General features: G+C 36.0%; 1 protein-coding gene across 1 annotated transcript in view; it reads right to left on the bottom strand.

Annotated features, from left to right (window-relative positions):
- Nucleotides 1–21274, bottom strand: part of Tusp (WD40 superfamily protein Tusp) — a 477624-nt gene that overhangs the window by 247043 nt on the left and 209307 nt on the right. Inside the window, exon 2 of the mRNA XM_069844386.1 lies at nt 14549–14713. Coding sequence (XP_069700487.1) covers nt 14549–14713 — 165 coding nt within the window. The remainder of the gene's footprint in view (nt 1–14548; nt 14714–21274) is intronic.

Raw genomic sequence — 21274 nt, 5'->3', positions numbered from 1 at the left:
TCGTGACTGTATATACTAGACTGTAGCTATATGCTGAAGCGATGAAGGAAATTCAGTAGAGCGTCTCGTTTAGGCACAGTGAAAACGTAAACAAAGTTCGGGTAACGTGTGGGGGAAGGACGAGCGGTACGATAAACACGAGGGCTGCACAAGGTTTTAGTTACAACATTTATAGCGGAGCATTGATTGAAATTATATTTTCCAAAAACCACAAAACAAAGGAACACAAATCGCATAACATTATCATATACACATTTTAAACAACAAGCAATTGTAACGTTGAAATAATTCAATATAACAAATCAAATTTTGCTACTTATATTAGGGCTGGGGACGGAGCGGAGCGGTTCGGTTCGGAGCAGTTACTGTGACGTCATTACTCGGTTGAACCAAGTACAGTACCGAGTATAAATTTGTGGCGGCAGATTTAAAATTTAGATAAATTGAGTCGATTTTAGAACGTACTTTGAAAGTGAAACCAAGTGTATTTTAAAATCGTTGTAGTAAAGCGCTTTCGCTTTGCCAATTGACGAGAAAAAAAAAGGTGCTTCTCTTCATTGCAAAGTGGCGGTTGCAAATTTCATTTGCGTGATTACAACTATTTGCGGAGTTATTTTGTATGAAAGACCTATTTAACTTTCAGTGTTGTTATATATGACAGACGAAATAAAATTGATAAAATAATTTATAATACTAACAGCTAATAAATTAACATGTGAGGTAAACGTTAAACGCTGCAGCTAAGTAAAAAAGAAGATAGAAAGAAACGGGCTCCATGAAGCGCTGCCTAAAACACTTAAAAATAGCACACAGAATTATTTACTGTTACGGAAAGTGAGTAAAATAATCAATAAAACGTGGAATCTTAAACTCAAGAACATAATGTTTATCTATTTTATAACATTACTAGCCTTCAATACAACCATGTTCTCTTTGGTGAAGAGTAATATTATTGATAAATTAAAGTAATTAGGTAACATAATTCGTAGAAATAAATACAAATAAAATGATGACTGATGAGGTAACATAAATCCAATAAACACAAATAGAAGAGAAATATAATGCACTTCCTTTTTTAACATATTTTAATATTAATCAAACACTCTAATATGATGATGATATTATTATTATTATTATTATTAGAATGTAGGCCTATAGTAATATGGTCAGACTGTCAGTGTTCATTAGGTCCACTTAACAGGTCATATAGTAGGATGAACTCCTCTTCAATACTAGAGACCTTTCAGCCCGCCTTGGGGATAAGGAAATAATTTGTCCTGCAGCAGAAAATATTTAAATAAAACAGTAACAACGTTGTTTCCTGCTATAATTAAGTAAAACACGTGAACTCCATTTGAACGTTTGAACTGAGCGGTAACGGCTACGGTTAACCGAGTAACTTCGGTGCTCCGCTGCCAAGCACATAAACCGATAGAACCGTGTAACTCAACAGTTCTACTCGCTCCGTCCCCAGCTCTAACATGAGATGTTGCTTTCAAGCAGCATTTTTTATAGTCATGATTCTCATTCTCTGTATGACTAACACAATATCACCGTCTTCTGTGGCCGAATTAACAAAGCTAAATTATGGCTGTGGGCAGCATGGGATGAAGATAATTGCAAACAAGACGAAAAGCATGGTCATAGAGAGAAAAATAAAGAAGGCAAACTTACGAATTCTAAATGAGGCAGTAGACCAAGTGGACAGCTTCAAATACTTGGGATGTACTATAAGCAGTAACATGAGCTGCTGCCAGGAAGTCAGAAGGAGATAGCAATGGCAAAGGAAGCTTTTAATAGAAAAAGGATTATCTTCTTCGGATCTCTGGAAAAAGAACTAAAGAAGAGACCAGTGAAGTGCTTTGTGTGGAGTGTGGCATTGTATGGACAGAAACATGCACATTACGACTAAGTGAAGAGAAGAAAATATAAGCATTTGAAATGTGGATATGGAGAAGAATTGAACGTGTGAAGTGGACAGACAGAATGAAGTTGTATTGGAAATAGTGTATGAAGAAATAATGATGGCGAAACTGATAAGAAAGAGAAAAAGGAGTTGCTTGGGTCACTGGCTGAGAAAAAACTGTCTGCTGAAGGTACACTGGAAGGACTGGTAAACGGGAGAAGAGTTCGGGGCAGAAGAATATATCTGATAATAGACCACATCAAGATGTATGGCTCATATGCGAAGGAACAAGCAAACATTTTGATGGGGGTAGATAAAAAAGTTAAATCTTTTCTTTCACCATGTTAATAATGTCAAAAGAAGTGCTTATAAAAATGTTGGCCACGCAACTGTAATTACGAGGGCCGTGAAGAAATAAATTCTCCAGGGGCCGTTAACAGAAAGAAAACACAACTACATAAGAAAATCTATAGGAAGAGACGCAGCAATTTTTTAGCCTTTTTTTAACATATTCCCCACCGGAATTGAGACATTTGTCATATCATGGGATCGACAGAAAGGTGCAGATGGCTGTCAAACGCTGGTTCCGATCCCAGGCGGCTGAGTTCTAAGACGCAAGAATACAAAAATTGATCCCATGGTATGACAAATGCCTCAATTCCAGTGAGGGTTATGTTGACAAATAGCGCAACAATTGCTGTATCTGTTTCAATAAATCTTTCCATGTAATTGTGCTTTATTTCTGTAAACGGTCCCAGGGGAAATCACTTTCTGGACGGCGTCGTAATTGTGGTCGAGCGGCTAAAATTTTTATAAGAACTTCTTTTGATATTAACATGATGGAAGAAAAAATTTAAGTTCTTTATCTGCCCCCGTCAGAATGTTTGCTTGTAAGAGAGAGGCGGAAAATAGGAAAGTTTGAATAATGCTGAGTTTGCAGTGAAATACCTGCCATTTGGCAGAAAACTATAAATAAATGACTGAATGCATATTTATTCACAATATTAAAATTTTTAGGAAATGTTATTAAATATGAAAAAAAATAAATACCCTCATTTCGAGTATACTCATTACGAAACATAAAGAATATGATTATCAGTATTCTACGATTAATGGTGTAAATGTAAAATATGAAATCTCATACTTTTCCATTCTTTAGTGATGAGGTAGCCTCGCTTTGTGGATACGCCACTTCAGAGGAGAGATAAAATCATCTCCAAAAGAATCAAACCAAGTAGAGAGCCGAAGTGGGGTTGGGTTCGAATTCACGACGGACTGCAGTCTGGCTCAGCAGACAAACGCGCTATCGCCTGGTGACGTCGCGCCAGTGGCTTAAAAAAGTTTTTTTAGTGAGTTATTTCACAACGCTTTATCAACTCCTAAGATATCTAGCGTCTGAATGAGATGAAGGTGAAAATGTCAGCGAAATGATTCCAGTTTCCAGCGTCGAAAGTTACCTAGCATCGAAGAGCATTGGGAGAGAATGGTATTTTTTAAAGCTTTTTTTCCTATTTGGTGTAAAATATTAATTTTTTTTGTATGTACAGAGATCATAGCTGTGGCAACTCAACCAAATAAAAATATTTTGAAAAAAATTATTTGGCGGCCCAAATTTGAAAAAAAAAACCCAATGCAGGATTGTACTAAAACCGATATATCTACACCATTTTTAAAGAAAGATTCAAACAGTTTTATGCAATGTATTTACAAAAGCATGTTCTACAAACTGTCTTAACAGAATTTTGATATTAGTCCCTACGTTTGTAAAATAAACAATTAAAATTTAATAACAATTTTCTGATTTCCTTTCTTGCAAACAAACGGGTGTATTTTTAAAATGAAATCAATTAACAAAATTCTGTTACAGAGAAACGTTTCTCAATAGCCTAAAGAATGTGCGTTCTAAATTTCATGCATGTATCTTTAAAGGGGCAGAAATTATATCCATTTCTATCTGGCAATGTAGCAAAAAAAATGAAGTTACTGGAAACCGATAAAAGCGAACGTGTGAAGTTTAAAACTGACGTCTCAACATCCGATAAGGACACAAATACCCACAAAATCTTATGCAATGCATTCCACAAATATAAAAGAGTATTTTAAAGAATTTTTTTTAATTTAATTTACCGGAAACAACAATAAAAGTGGGCGAGTGATTTAAAAATCCATAACGCAGGAAGTTTAAAAATGGCGACTCAACATCCGAGAAGGGCACAAATACCCACAAAATGTTATGCTATGCATTCCACACATATCATAGGGTATTTTAAAGAAAACATTTTTTAATTTAATTTACCGGAAACAACAATAAAAGTGGGAGAGTGATTTAAAAATCCATAGCGCAGGAAGTTTAAAAATGACGTCTCAACATCCGATAAGAGCACAAATACCCACAAAATGTTATGCTATGCATTCCACACATATCAAAGGGTATTTTAAAGAAACATTTTTTAATTTAATTTACCGGAAACAACAATAAAAGTGGGAGAGTGATTTAAAAATCCATAGCGAGGAAGTTCAAAAATGACGTCTCAACATCCGATAAGGGCACAAAAACCCACAAAATGTTATGCTATGCGTTTCACACATATCAAAGGGTATTTTAAATATTTTTTTTAATTTAATTTACCGGAAACAACAATAAAAGTGGGCGAGTGATTTAAAAGTCCATAGCGCAGGAAGTTTAAAAATGACGTCTCAACATCCGATAAGGGCACAAATACCCACAAAATGTTATGCTATGCATTCCACACATATCAAAGGGTATTTTAAAGAAACATTTTTTAATTTAATTTACCGGAAACAACAATAAAAGTGGGAGAGTGATTTAAAAATCCATAGCGAGGAAGTTCAAAAATGACGTCTCAACATCCGATAAGGGCACAAAAACCCACAAAATGTTATGCTATGCGTTTCACACATATCAAAGGGTATTTTAAATATTTTTTTTTTAATTTAATTTACCGGAAACAACAATAAAAGTGGGCGAGTGATTTAAAAGTCCATAGCGCAGGAAGTTTAAAAATGACGTCTCAACATCCGATAAGGGCACAAATACCCACAAAATGTTATGCAATGCATTCCACACATATCAAAGGGTATTTTAAAGAATTTTTTTTAAATTTAATTTACCGGAAACAACAATAAAAGTGGGCGAGTGATTTCAAAATCCATAACGCAGGAAGTTTAAAAATGGCGACTCAACATCCGATAAGGGCACAAATACCCACAAAATGTTAGGCAATGCATTCCACACATGTCAAAAGGTATTTAATTTTTTTTTTAATTTAATTTACCGGAAACAACAATAAAAGCGGGCGTGTGATTTCAAAATCCATAACGCAGGAAGTTTAAAAATGGCGTCTCAACATCCGATAAGGGCACAAATACCCACAAAAGGTTATGCATTGCATTCCACACATAGGCTATCAAAGGGTATTTTAAAGAATTTTTTAAAATTTAATTTACCGGAAACAACCATAAAAGTGGGCGTGTGATTTAAAAATCCTTAACGCAGGAAGTTTAAAAATGGCGACTCAACATCCGGTAAGGGCACAAATACCGACAAAATGTTATGCAATGCATTCCACACATATCGAAGGGTATTTTAAAGATTTTTTTTTTATTTAATTTACCGGAAAAGTGGGCGAGTGATTTAAAAATCCATAACGCAGGAAGTTTAAAAATGGCGACTCAACATCCGATAAGGGCACAAATACCCACAAAATGTTATGCTAAGCATTCCACACATAGGCTATTACAGATTATTTTAAAGATTTTCTTTTTTGAAAATTTACTTATTTTTCACCAAAAAATACCATCCTCTCCCCTTAACCAGGATAATGGATATGGCACAGAGGAGAGATTTATATTTTGAACTTGGCGATAGTGAAGGAGGAAAAAACAACGATGATGATGATGATGATCACATATTAATTATATGCAGTATATTTATACGGCACATTGTCAAATGACTGCACGATACCGCTTCAAACAGTGCAAATCAAACAACTCCCATCCCACAAAACAGAAAAATATCTCCCCTGGGTTTCCAGCCACATGTGATGCGACTGTTCCACAAAGATGGGCATAATCAAATTATCCCGTATTATAATATGGGTAAACCAGATGTTTTATGGCTAAAGGATGAATAAGTAATCACTAATTCCACGAGGTTTTGATGTTGCGTGCCTTAACATCTGAATGCAATTTAATTGGATAATGATTGAAACTGTGCATACAACGAATTGCAATTATGCTGACGTATCAATACATCATTATTTAATGGATGGAAACGGAACGTGTTAAAGCATCATCACATCAAATAAATCGCTGTACGCTCTTATCAAAGTATAGTGTAAACATTGCACGAGTTTTACTAGGCTTAAATGACGCAAGATAAAACAAGATCATAAGCATCTTTTCCGTTCCCTGTTTATTGTGAACCAGCTCTAACAGTCAACATACAAAGATTTTTTTCTTGTCGGAAAAAAGTGAAAAATGATAATGAAAATATCTTCGGAATATGTATGGTAAGACTTTCCTGTGTTAAATTTCAACGTACCTCGTTTACATGTTTCGACCTATTTATGGGTCATCTTCAGAACTGGTCGTTGTTGGTCTTGGCGCCACTTGCTCTGATTCCTGTGAGGGTGTGTTCCTGTGGTATAGTGTAGAGTCAAAGAGAGTGTGTGTTTTGAAGTTGAGTTGTGTGTTGAGAATTACGTTGGGGTGTGTTTTTGTGCGTCTGTATTGTTCTAGTGTGTTTAGTTTCTGGCTTTTTGGTTGGATGTGTAGTTTTTCCATATCTGTGTTGATGTCTCTGTGGGTGTGGTTAGCATTTGTGATGTGTTCTGCATATGTGGAGGTGTTTTATAATTTTGTTATAGCTGTGATGTGTTCTTTGTAACGTGTTTGAAACGATCTGCCTGTCTGTCCTATGTAGAAGTTGTTGCAGGTGTTACATTTGAGTTTGTATACGCCTGTGTGGTTGTATTTGTTTGTTAGTGTTGTTTGTGTGTTGAGATGTTTTTGTAGAGTGTTATTTGTTCTGTATGCGATGTTGTAATTTAATTTCTTGAATGATGTTGCAATTTTGTGTGTTTTTGTTTTCGTGTGTTAGTGTGATGTATTTTTTGTGTTCTTGTGTTTGTGGGGTATTCTTATGTTTTTTGTGATTATGTTTTGTCTTACGTATTATGTTGTCTATTATGTTAGGGTTGTATCCGTTTTCTTGTGTTATGTATTTGATTGTGTTTAGCTCTTCGTTGTAATCCTGTTGGTTCATTGCTATGTTGAGTAGTCTGTGTACCATTGTTCGGAATGCAGCTTGTTTGTGTTGTGTTGGGTGGTTGGATGTGTTGTGTATGTGTGTTGTTGTTGTTGTGGGTTTTCTGTATACTTTGAATGAGTGTATCTTGTATACTTTGGTATTGTGATGTCTAGAAAATTTATGGATTTGTTGTTTTCAATTTCTAATGTGTAGTGTAGCTTTGGGTGTATTTTGTTTATGTGTTGATGTAGGTTTTGGATCTGTCTTTTGTTTCCTTTGTATAGTAGTAGTATGTCATCTACGTATCTGTGTCAATATATGATGATGTCTGCGTGTTTGTTGTTGTCTTTGTTTAGTATGTATGTCTGTTCTGTGTGGTGTAAGAATATTTCTGCTTGTATGCTGGAAATGGGTGATCCCGTGTTAAAAGTTGTGTAATCAAGCTGTATAATGAAAACATATTAATAGGTTCATATTACTAACAATAAAATGTGTATTTTTATTGAGAAAATGCATCAGTTACTCGTTGAATCTCCTATGAATTAGGATGAAAAATTCTTCAATTACGATCTACGATTTTTTCCACTTTGTATACGCGGAATGTACTGACACTTCATCTTTAATCTCCTATGCCTCGGTCAATCATTTGGCACAAAAACAAATTTCCTGAATTCAGACATAGCAGATATCCATTTACAGCAGAAACGCTATCGTCCGCTCTGCAAATTACGTGGGCCTTCTCCGCTTTTGTTTTCATTAAAAATTCATCTTTTTGCTTTACAGTTTTAATTAATTCTGTCTCATACGAAATATCATATAGATTACATAATGATGCTATGTTTTTCTATTGGAAATTAATTTAAACAGAGAGCTCTGAGAAACGAGCTCATAAATTCAATTTACTACTTGGTTTGCTAATGGTAAACAATTTAAAGGCTCACTGCATTTTCAATTAATATTAATGATAGATGCAATGTAAACGGTTTCATATTTTAATTGCCAAATTTTTAAAACTGGAATAACAAGCATGCTATATCGTTTATGAACATAGGTAAAATTCTCCTTTAATTATATGTGAGTACAGTCGTGAAAGAGATTCATACCGAAAGAAGTATTTTTATGTCCAATAACTTGTAACTCGCGTAAGATAAGTTATAAGTTTATTGTTAGTAAAATAACATGTACAAAATTACAAACAGAATTTTTCCCTGGAGCAGCAAAGGCACGTGCTCAAGGAATTATCCAAACAGATAGAGTGAGTCAGCCAGGGCTAGACCGGCGTCAGCGGAAAGTCGTATGAGTGCAGTCCGCATTTCAGGAGACGATTCGAGCAAGGAATGAGGGTTTTTCCCCCACTCTTACAACCTATCCCCGACACTGAACCGGCCAGCCATTGACTGAGTCTTGTTTGTCCCAGTCGGCTAATGACGCCACTCCCATCCACCTGCTCCTTCAAGAACGCTGAGTTACTGCCTTACTCTAGCGATGAGATAAAATGCTCTTTTGTGATCACTGTTCGACCTGTGATTGCTCATTTATGATCACGGTGATCTTAGAGTGAAACAGTGATAAACAGTGATTGAACTGCGAATTATTCGATGTGAACACTGAACAGTCCGTTCTTCCCCGCTCATCAAAGCGTCTCACTGCGATGTTTCAATGCTCTCGATATTTCGCACATGGTGGGAGAAGGCGAGAAATGTTGAGGTTATCCGTTTGTACTTCATAGAAGTCAAGTGTAAGCACAATACTGAGTTGTACGAGTAAATATAGGCGTTTCATGATTTTGAAAACAGATTAAAGGTTTGAAAGTCAGTGTTTATTTATTTATTTATTTCTTTATTTCTTTATTTCTCTATTTCTTTATTTCTCTATGTCTTTACTTCTCTATTTCTTTATTTATTTCTTTATTTCTCTATTTCTTTATTTATTTCTTTATTTATTTCTTTATTTCTCTATTTCTCTATTTCTTTATTTATTTCATTATTTCTCTATTTCTTTATTTATTTCTCTATTTCTCTATTTCTTTATTTATTTCTTTATTTCTTTATTTCTCTCTTTCTTTATTTATTTATTTATTTATTTATTTCTCTATTTCTTTATTTCTCCATGTCTTTATTTCTCCATGTCTTTATTTCTCTATTTCTTTATTTATTTCTTTATTTCTCTATTCCTCTATTCCTCTATTTCTTTATTTATTTCTCTATTTCTCTATTTCTTTATTTATTTCTCTATTTCTTTATTTATTTCTCTATTTCTCTATTTCTTTACTTATTTCTTTATTTCTCTATTTATTTCTTTATTTCTCTATTTATTTCTTTATTTCTCTATTTATTTCTCTATTTCTCTATTTATTTCTCTATTTCTCTATTTATTTCTCTATTTCTCTATTAATTAATTAATTAATTTAATTTATTTATTTATTTATTTATTCATCTATTCATTCATTTATTCATTCATCTATTCATTCATTTATTCATTCATCTATTCATTCATTTATTTATTTATTTATTTATTTATTTATTTATTCATTCATTCATTCATTCATTCATTCATTCATTCATTCATTCATTCATTTAATTTAATGTTATAGACAAACTGAACATCTGTCGTCTGGGTACCGAATATAATGATTGTCCATTTGATCTTGTCCAGTATTCCTGAGTGAAATATTATATAGGTAAATGGAAAATGAGTAATTTTGACATAATTCACACATCACTTATTTTTTAAATCATTGTTATGTTTGATAAAATGTTGTTACTATTGTAGTTTTAGTAGTTGAATAAGGTAGGCACTTCACTCCTTAAAACAATGGAGTCAACGTAAAATCCTGCCACATTTTCGGCTGTCGGCTGACAAAAGTTTATTTTCTGGCTGTAAGAAATTGAAATCTGCCAGGATCAGCCTGAAATCTATTGAGGTGACTACAGTGAACCGGGCGCTGACAGTCAGTGAGCTCAGGACAGAGCTCACTGCTCACAGTTCGCGGGCGTAGTTGTTCCCAGTTTTGTCACTAGGTAGCATCAGCGCGCAGTGAGTAAAGAACATAACCTGTCTCAGCTGGTGAGCAGTTTAGCCCGGAACTGTGATCACCAGACATCGAGATTTTGGACCCGATAGAATAAGTTTACTAAGTCCATACTATAGGCAGCTTTTTCAGCAGGGGCGATTTCTCAGGGCATACTATGCTTGCTGCGCAAGCCCAATATTTTCGTAGAATGTGTATTTCTCAAAATGGGATTACGTACATTAAAATTTATTTTGATTTTTGGAACATTGTATAGGCGTAATACTATCAGCAGGTTGCACACCGCAAGTATCGCAACGCTTGCTCGTTTCTCGGAGCTACAGGAAAGACGTAGAAATAGCGAGAATATGATGCGCGCGCAAGTGCCTTCCTCCTTAGTCCGTCCTAGGCGCACATGCTTCTGTAATGGGTTGTTTGAAGCTCTGGTCCGAGAGCTACACCAACGACAATTTAACGTTATACAGAGCAGTATTGACAGCGGGAATGTGCTGTGATTTGCGAGTGCAATGTAATTGTATGAGCGGAATGCATGTATTATTAATTCTTAAACATTAATTTGAAGTATTGCAATGAGTTCGGAATTGTGTGTTATTGAAACCTTATTATTAAATCCATTTTCCCGAAGGACTATTGAAGAGAAGACAGACATTATAGAGAATATTAGCTCAATACAACAATATGCATTGGTTAGCAGGGTCGAAAAAACTAAATAAACTGTTTTATTGGCCATGTTTGTTATATTATATCGAACTTCTACATCTGATAAGCGAATATGATCCATGACTCATAACGATTTCATAATTATAAAATAAATTATGTATGTGGGTCTGATTATTTTTATTAATTATGAATTATTATATCCTCCCATCTTCCCCTATGAATAAAAGAGCAAGCCTAACTTTCGTGACTAGCATTCGCCTCTGTTTTTCACTGTGTTAGAGGGGGATGGGAGTCGGCAGAAGAAGAGATACATGAAACCCAGTTCAGTCCAGTCTGCTGGTGCTGTACAGTGACGTTCCAAAAAAAAGCAACTAATTTATCAAACATTGAAATAAAACGATTGTTAGAGGAAAAAATTCTATAGGACCAAAAAATTATTGTTTACATACATTAAAATAAAAAAAAAACTATAATGCGAAATTTTCAAAATAAATTAATATTCATTTCCTTTCGGCTTCTGTCATAAGCACAGGTGCAATACTTACTCAACATACATAATAATCCTACACAATATACACAACTTATGATGTACAATACATGGTACTGTTGCAATGTAGCCTACTACAAAACACACTCTGAAGATCTCAAAACTAATTTTTCTTCGGCAGTCGGCAAGACAAAGTTTATATTGGGAGACGCTCCGCTCTACATCACATGATGTAATGGATTTATTTTATTTTAGTAGGTTACTTGAAGACTCTTTATCAACATCTTAGGTTATTTAGCGTCTGAATGAGATGGAGATGATAATGCCAGTGAAATGAGTCTGCGGTCCAGCACCGAAAGTTACCCAGCATTTGTTCACATTGGGTTGAGGGGAAAACCCAGGAAAAACCTCAACCAGGTAACTTGCCCGACCTGCAATCGAACTCGGGCCACCTGATTTCGCGGCCAGACGCGCTAACCGTTACTCCACAGGTGTGGATGATGTAATGGATTCAAAACGAAAAAAAACTAAGTCATTGAAATCTATTTTCGCTACCCCAGCAGTGTCCGTAGACATCTTCCCTGCTAGCACGTCTTTTATGTCACAGAATATCGCATATATTCTTAGACATAGATGCACAGATCAAAACTAGACTACTAGCTATCTCCTGTCCTCTCTTCTGATAAAGTGAACTAGGTGTACGGGACTGTTTTTATTATCAGAACAGTACCTCCTCTCCCTGCCTTATGAGTATGACTGAGTAAATAAAGCACATGGGACGACAGGTAGGTCGCTACCCTCACTGCCCCCACCCACTACTGTCCTGCTTTCCAAATTGATATCGCACTGTTTTCGTCTATCGATTCTAAAGTCTCTAAGCCTGGTGATCACTGTTTAAAGACCTGTTTAATTACAAGTTTTAAAAGGTATTCCTTATTTTTGGTTTACAAGACCAATATTTTTGTTAAATTATTAAAACTAATGTTCTCCCATGGGGGCAGATATCATTTTGGGGGGCAACTGTAATTACAAATATTTTATCAGCAATTCCATACTTAGGTATTGATTGTGATCGTGATTTTTCGATCACCGTGATAAAATCACAGGTCGGGTGATTTTCTGCTCATCACTACCTTACTCTCTTCTCTTACCCCGCAAGGGCCATACTTTCCTCACTGGGATCTTGTTGTCAAATTTGGACAGTAGTAACTGCTGCGCTATCGCAGTGATCATACCTCTTGCTCGCGTACGTTTCGTGTTTAGTTACGTAAACACGTTCGCACAGTGAGGATGCAGCTGTATACCGTACATTTAGAGCGCAGTAGTGTGTCCATTATGAAATATAGCCTGGAATAACGAGTGTTTATTTACGACAACTTTGTGAAATACGAATCTTGGAGAACAGTTGTAACAAACTTCCGTCTGTCATTCCCTGATTCGCCAGAGCTTTCTAAAGCAATTATTTACAATTTAGTGAAGAAATTTCGTACAACTGGTTCATTACTGGATGAAAAACGAACATGTGTGAAGCGTGTTCTCATTGAGATGTTGGATGAAATTGGCCATCGACTAGAGAGAAGTCCTACGACATCATCTCGCCGTGTAGCTCAGCAGGTAAAGGTGTCATTCTTCAGTGATAAGAAGTACGAAACAATTAAAATTAAAACTCTACTCGTATACAGATGTAAAAGGTCAACGAACTCGGTGAGTCTCCGTACGTAAGCTGCCAAGACGTTGCCAAGCTTTTTAGGCACAAACACAGTTATTAGGAATTTATAGAGTTTATTTAGGCGTTTTAGGTCCTATAGAATTTTAATAGGGAAACTCAGTGTACATAAAATGTAGAGATATCTGAATAACACGGTCTAGGACGTAGTAAACGAAATACTGTTCTCCAACCAGGAGATTAACCGTGAAAGGAATGTGCTTACTATTGCGTCATCCATTGTAGCGAAGTAGATAGATAATATTGCCGTTATAACGTCAGTTTAAAAAAACATGCGCTCTCCTCCATATTTCCTGTATGGTGGGATTAAAAGATCAGGAAATTAAACTGATCTAATTTTGTAAGTAGGACAGTATAAATGTGTGTGTGTATTAGTGTTATCGTTTGTGCTTTGAGAGTTAGCCAATGGAGATGCGTGTACCCACGTGTGTGACCATATGACATCTTATAATATCAACGATCATCCATAGCATTACCCCGCTGCGTCTCATTCCCCTGAGACTTTCTCCTGGTTGGAGTACAGTATACTGTTTTCGCTGTAAGAAAAATCCTAATGTAAACATAAGCACGTTGCTGTCATACCGTGATTGGCTCCCAATCGAAACACTCACATGACGCAGGAAAATATAGTTCGTATTTGGAAACCACAATCTTGTATTATTTCAAAATAAAAAATTGAATTCTAGTTGTTAAATACGATAAAACATTTAACTTCACTCAAGTGTAAAACGCTGTGTAAAATAAAAGCTACTTTTATATTTTGTTATGTGCTATGAACGCGGATGAATACCAATAGTAATACCGAGGTAGTCTGTTCTTGTAATAAGCTGGCGTCACTTGAGCTCGTAGTTGTTCACGTAAGCACGCGGTACTGAAGTATGGTGTTTGCATTCTCAACTGTCCATTGTGAAGACATAAGACTTAAAAATAATTTAATTATAGTAATTATAAAATAAATGTTATACCTAAGCAAACGAATGCATAGTGGTGAGGTTAGGCCTACTTGACGAGTAACGGGAAATGTTTAACATGAAACAGAATGTACAACAGTAGGCGGGAACACGTACTGAGAATCTATGGCGCCAAACAGCGGCCAATGAAGCCCCACTTCAGTCACGTGCTATTGTTTACATTAGGATTTTTCTTACAGCGAAAAGATTATAGGTACGGAACTAGAAACCCGTTCCATTGTAATGAGATCCTGACAATGGAATTTGTAAACAGTTCTACATGAGGTAAATATTACAATTTTTCGTCAGGCAATAAAATAAAATGCTCTTCAGAGACATTTAACTAGAAGCCAATTCGTATATTAATTCTTGCCATAACGAACTTTGAAGAAAGAGGCTATAAGTTATAGACTGGAGAACCAAGTTTAGATCAAAACCATTCAGCGTGTTACTTGGAGCAGAAAGCTGTTCTAGAGATATCTGTGGCAACAATGAATATGGAAATGTTTGCCTTACCTCCGATCGATGTCCGCGAAGATTGTAGTTGGTCCTGAGTGGAAAGTCGACAGCCTTCTTGCAGTGTGACGTGGTAAACGTGACACCCACAATTCCGCGCACATTGCCAGTTGCTAGCCAGCCTTCTTGGTAGTAGTTGGTACGGTTCAGCTTCCAGCCTTCATCCTGTCAACAACAGACCTTTCTTCAATTTTTGTCACTAATATAGCTAGCCGATTTGTATGTTGTAAGCCGCAATGGACAGAGCGAAGCTTCAATACTTTTTGAAAACCGTGCTCGTGGATTAGAGACCTGGCAACGGCATAGGCGTTTGTCCCTTGTCATTAGAAGAAACTCAGCACCTTGTCCATCCTACGTCACTGAAATCATAATGAACAATAGCAGTAATAATAATAATTAGACTTCGTTGAATTGCCACACGCAGCATGCAATCAGGTTGCCGATGTACGGTAGTATAGAGGAGGTGAGCGACCGCCCGGTCTCGTAGTATAAGCAGTTCATCTTAAGAGATGTGACCGGTCCAAATAGATAGAGCAGCTACAGCTAATGTATACCTATGTAAGCACTTGTTTTTGCATTACTGTGGTTGGAATTGTCAAAGCTTAACATTCGTTCAGTGCAGACAAGAATTCAATCAAAAATACTACAATGAGAGTGTTCCTGTTCCAAATAATTGCCCCTGGAATACCCTTACCCCCGCAGCCAATCTTGACCCGTTGGGGAACGTAGTTGGATGCTGTTAATTATTATGCAGAACACTACGGCAAAATAATGGAGGTAATCGATGCATTGGATAGCACAGACAGTTCCGCAGTTGCAGCTGTAAAATCATTGCCTTCTGAACAGTTATTGGAAGATATTCTGTTCATTGATCCTAATTTTAAAATCGTGTGCAAAAGCATCATCCTGTTAGAATAGTCTAAACTACAGCTCTCAGAAACCTTAATACAATGGATAAAATATCACAAACCGTTACCCAAAATAACAATTCACTAATTTCAGAAAAAGTGAAATGTAAGTTGAGAAACTTTATTGCTAAAAATTCTGCCTATTCACAACTTCGTATTATAAATGATGTACCATTAAGTCACGACAAAAGTTGGTGTACTAAAAAGTAGTGACTTTCCGTTCTTCAAATATGTACGTATTACATCGTGTGATGTTGAACGTACATTTATCCAAAATAAAAACTGTTTAAGTGACCATAGGAGGAGGTCACTTTGCAGTCGCTCAAAATGTAAATAACTCTTTACTGCAATGCACATATTCAAGGATGATGCGAGTATCTTACATTACATTTTAAGAGTTAATATATCTCACTATAAAATAATTTTGTATTTACATGTTTAGACATTTCCTACTTCAATGATCATATATTATATTTCTTGAATGCAGGATACAGGTTTTATTGTAACCGCAGTATACTGCTCAGTGTTTACATTAGAGGCATACTCCATCTGTTACACGCCCCCTTCTCCCTTCTCATACAGTCTACACAGCGTGCGCAGTAAACCTTGCGATTCTCGTGGCAATTCCACGAATAATAATAATAATAATAATAATAATAATAATAATAATAATAATAATAATAATAATAATAATGTCCCGCACTGTCGCGTCGTGGTCTAAGGCATCCTGCCTAGGACTCGCGTTACGGAATGCGCGCTGGTTCGATTCCTCGTTGGGGGAAGACATTTTTTCACGAAATTTCGGCCAGTGTATGGGACCGGTGCCCACTGAACATCGTAATGCACTTGGGGAGCTACGATAGGTAGCGAAAATCCGGTTTCGCAAACTAGCTGCAACGGCTGGGGGGATCATCGTGCTCACCAAACGATGACACCTATATTCGTTTTACGTCACAAGAGTTACTGGAGCAAATCTACAACATGATACAGTACCGTCATTTCACATAATTATGGTCCTGGAACACAACTATGGTCCATGACACAACCATTCAAAGAACATTTTAGAAGTAACATAGACCATTCGTAGATAGCTGTAGTGACTTGACTTCAAACTACAGTACAACAAAAATATAGATAAACGAGGTACTACGTTATGGAGTACAAAATTTGAATGGTTGTATCGTGGACCATAGTTGTGTTCCAGGACCATAGTTATGGGAAATGACGCTATACAGGTGAACAACTATTTTGTAAATCTAATAGTGTATCTCGTATGTAGCACATAATATTAAACCCAAAATTGTTTTCAAGGAAATTTTTAATTTCTATTATAATGACAGCTATGAAGTTCGTATCGTAATTCCAATGTTGAACTTGGACCGTAACGCAACTGAATGCATAGCAGCACGAGACGTCAACATTTAACGAAGAATAATCCGGGAAAAAATAAACGTGTTACACACTTCTGTTTGCATAATTATTTAATAACAGATGAGTTTACTTTTTTGGAATCATGCACAATGTTAACATTACGTAAATAATTCCATGGTAACAGAATAGCTCACTTTGTTCAGAACCTGAAATATTAATAGAATAAATTAACAATATTCTACAAACTATTCAAGACCGTACACAGCTCCACAGAATGATACTACGCGTTGTTTATGTGAACTGCATGACGTCTGTAGTGAGCGGGAGCAGAGCGAGGCGCGAGTGACATATCTACTCCTCGCTGTACTTAACTGAAATCTACTGTTTTGGTATGAATTTTTTTGTCTATGGTCATAACTAGAACCATCAATTTCTGACTTATGCCCTTTTTACAGCGCATCATAGAATTATTGTAGTCATTTTTATAAACATTAATAACAGTTACTTTGTATAACAAACTAGCGCGCATCCATCACTCTGTAGAACTACATCTGAGTTTATTTCATTCTCTGCATCTCTTTACATGTGATATTCTGTTACATCTGTGTATAAACTTTTGTTTCATGTACCTTATGTCTGCGGTGGCGAAAATGTAATCGTGCGCCGAGCCACTGTGTAACCTGCAACGTGCATAGGACCTATGGAGGGAGGCGGACACCCGAAGGAGAAGTGAAGCAACTGTCTGACTTATTAACGGATTTTCATTTTCCTTACGTCAAGCACTTAAATATAATTTTATACAGTACAAGGCTACAAACTAATGTTTAGTACGTGTAACGAAGAAAGAAATGAACAATATCACAGCCTAAAATTAACTGTCTTTAGAATGTCTCTGCGACAGAGTTTCAAAATCAGGAATTATGTCACTTACTGCCAGTCGTCGTTGATCACGAAGGTATTTGTCTGTCAGTCGTGATCTAAATTGGGTTTTTACTATTTTAATTGTTGAAAATAATTTTTTCACAAACGTAAGTTGTAGCGAACATGGCTTCAACAGAGCAAGCGAAAGAACGAAGCTTCGGATATTTATTTTTTTGGCAAAGATTTGAAAGTTCAACATTTGTCAAGTCCTTACATCTAGCTTTCATTGACATCATATAGTAAATCAGTGAGTTCAAATTGAAGAGCTAACCGCATTATTCGTACATCTGCTGAAAAAGAGTCGACGTACAGAGATGATGATGATGATGATGATGATGATGATGATGATGACGACAACAATAACACTTAACCTTTTAACGTTTCATCAGTAACGTGTAGTATAATGCCGTTTTATGTTATACAACCGTTTTCCTCGTAATACTTGTGAACAAATCATACATTTAATATTCTCACCATATTGACAGCAAAAAAATGTTTCCTCCCATCCTACTTGGAACTTTCGTATATGGTTTCGAGAGAGACATATGCCACTCGCAGGTCAGAGACAAATACAAATGGAACGGAGTGAGAGAGTGGGGGTTGGCGGAGGCTAGAAGCAAGCGAAATGCACAGCTATCACTGCGAGCCACAATGTCTCGCGAGTCACGTTCTCGCCACGGCTGCTTATGTGATATCACGATTTAGGTGGCAAAACTGTGAAACCTTTCTTAGGAAATTCAGATAGGAGGGACAGTTATTCATAATTCTTACCAAATCAGGTTCTTTCAGTCATGTTTTAGTTTTCAACCTAGTCATTCGGCTAATGCTCAAGAAAGTCCCATCTTTTATAATTTCTGGAGCGCTCGCAACATCCTGCAGATTATCCTCTTTGCGTACAAGAATTCTCCTCATATATTAACCATGCAAATAAGTTCTCTAGGTTCGCAAGGCCCTCTCTAATCTAAACGAGTCGCTACTCTCCCATTAGCCATGCCACATGTTTGATGTCCTTTGAGAATTAAGAGAAGCCATATTAAAATTCACTTACCTCCAACTTCACCTAACACATATTTATGAATCGCTCTGAATATGCGTCGGTTAACAAAAAAACGCTACAGTTATTCACCGCGGAAAGAAAATTTAGAATATATATGAAAGAGTGAATTGAAAAGGGAACGAAAGAAGAGAAGAACGCCAAATAACGGGTGAGCAGACGTCGTCGCAGATGTTGCTCGTCTCCTCAAGTAGATCTACTCGGGAAATCTAAAGGGAAAAAAAGAACTCTTCTAAGAAATGACGCCACATGATTCCAAACCACTACAAGTTGACGTCTATTCGGATTTTAACCTGGAGCGTTAGAAGCGTCGCCGTTGGGAGAGGTTCAAGTATAGGCCTAACCTGATTCTCTACCCGAGCAATTTTCCACATGGGAGTATTTACTGCTGGAAGGTCAATCTCGGTTTGTGTGTGCTCACAGTAGGATGATGACAATAGTAATAAATTCTGCTCATTGCAGGAACTTTTACTTTGTTTAAGATTAAAGAAATTATGAGATTCCAGTACGATTTATCTTTACAATCTTATGCTTCACACTTTAGAAAATATTTTCTCTCAAGATTTAAGAAAGAGGCACATTTTTACAAGCCCTAACGTTGTAGTTATATTTCCTATATTTTAATATATTATCTTGTGACATATGTATGTATGTACGTATGTATCTATGTATGTATGTACGTATGTATCTATGTATGTATGTATTTATTTATTCACACTGCAAATGGGTATATACCCGGTGGCAGTGGTAACTAATTACACTCAATAATGACAATAATAAACACAATTGATAATAAATTAATAATAATACTAATAATAATTAATACTACTACTACTACTACTACTACTACTACTAATAATAATAATAATAATAATGAAGGAAACAATAATCACCAATTAGGAACAGGATTCTTTGTTCATAAAAGAATAAAATCAGCAGTAAAAAAGGTCGAATTTATCAGTGACAGGTTATCATATTTAGTACTTAAGGGTAGATGGTGCAACATCATAGTTATAAATGCTCACGCCCCTACAGAAGAGAAAGACGACCATATAAAGGATAGCTTCTATGAGGAATTGGAACATACTTTTGATCAGTTCCCTAGATATCACATGAAAATTTTATTGGGGGATTTCAACGCTAAAGTAGGACGGGAGGATATTTTTAGACCAACTATTGGAAAAGAGAGCCTACACGCAATTAGTAGTGACAATGGAATTAGATTAGTCAACTTTGCCACATCGAAAAATCTAATTGTCAAAAGTACAACATTCCCCCATAAGGATATACATAAGGATATACTTGGACTTCTCCAGATGGATTGACACACAACCAAATAGATCACATCTTGATAGATAAACGGAGACATAATAGTGTAGTAGATATTCGAACTTTCAGGGGTGCAGACTGTAATTCTGACCATTATTTGGTGATTGGAGAATTAAGAGAAAGATTATCAGTAGCCAAGCGAGTAGAGCAACAAGTTAATATTACTAAATTCAATATTTTGAAATTATAGGACGAGGAAGCTAAGCAAAATTATCAGGTCGAAATTTCGAATAGGTTTGCCACTTTAGAAAGTTCCGACGAAGTTGAGAAAGAATTAGATGTTAATAGCGTGTGGGAAAATATCAGAGATAGTATCAAAATTGCAGCTGAGCAGAGCATAGGTTATTATGAAACTAAGAAAAAGAAACCATGGTTTGATGAAGATTGTTGCATGGTAGTAGAAAGAAGGAAACAGGCAAAATTGAAATTCTTACAAGATCTAGTTGAGGAGAAGAGAGATAATTATTTCAATGAAAGACGGGAAGTAAGTCGTACACTTAGGAATAAAAAGAGAGGTTACTTGAAGGAAAAACTGAATGAGGTAGAAACAAATAGTAAGAATAAAAACATTCGAGGTTTATATAAGGGTATAAAGGAATTTAAGAACGGATATCAGCCAAGGGTAAACGTGATCAAGGATGAGAATGGTGACTTGCTTGCAGACTCTCCATCAATCCTAAACAGATGGAAAAACTATTTTGCGCAACTACTAAATGTACATAGGCCAAATAGAAATGATCGGGAAGAAATTGAAATACAAACTGCTGAGCCATTTATACCCGAACCCACGCTTTCAGAAGTCGAAATTGCGATAGAAAATCTGAAAAAGTACAAGTCTCCAGGTATCGATCAAATTCCAGCAGAATTAATACAAGAGGGTGGAAGTGCACTATATAGCGAAATTTATTAAACTTTTACTTGCTATTTGGGAAAAGAAAATTGTACCAGAACAATGGAAGGAGTCCATAATTGTACCTATTTTTAAAAAGGGGGACAAAACCAAGTGTGGTAACTTTCGAGAAATATCACTTTTGTTGACGTCGTACAAAATTTTGTCCAATATTCTTTTGAGGAGATTAACTCCGTACGTAGATGAAATTATTGGGGATCATCAGTGCGGTTTTCGGCGTAATAGATCGACTA

The sequence above is a fragment of the Periplaneta americana genome, chromosome 13 (genome assembly GCF_040183065.1).
Source record: "Periplaneta americana isolate PAMFEO1 chromosome 13, P.americana_PAMFEO1_priV1, whole genome shotgun sequence".
Lineage (NCBI taxonomy): Eukaryota > Metazoa > Arthropoda > Insecta > Blattodea > Blattidae > Periplaneta > Periplaneta americana.
Note: the sequence above shows the minus strand (reverse complement) of the source record. Positions and strands in the feature narration are given on the sequence as shown.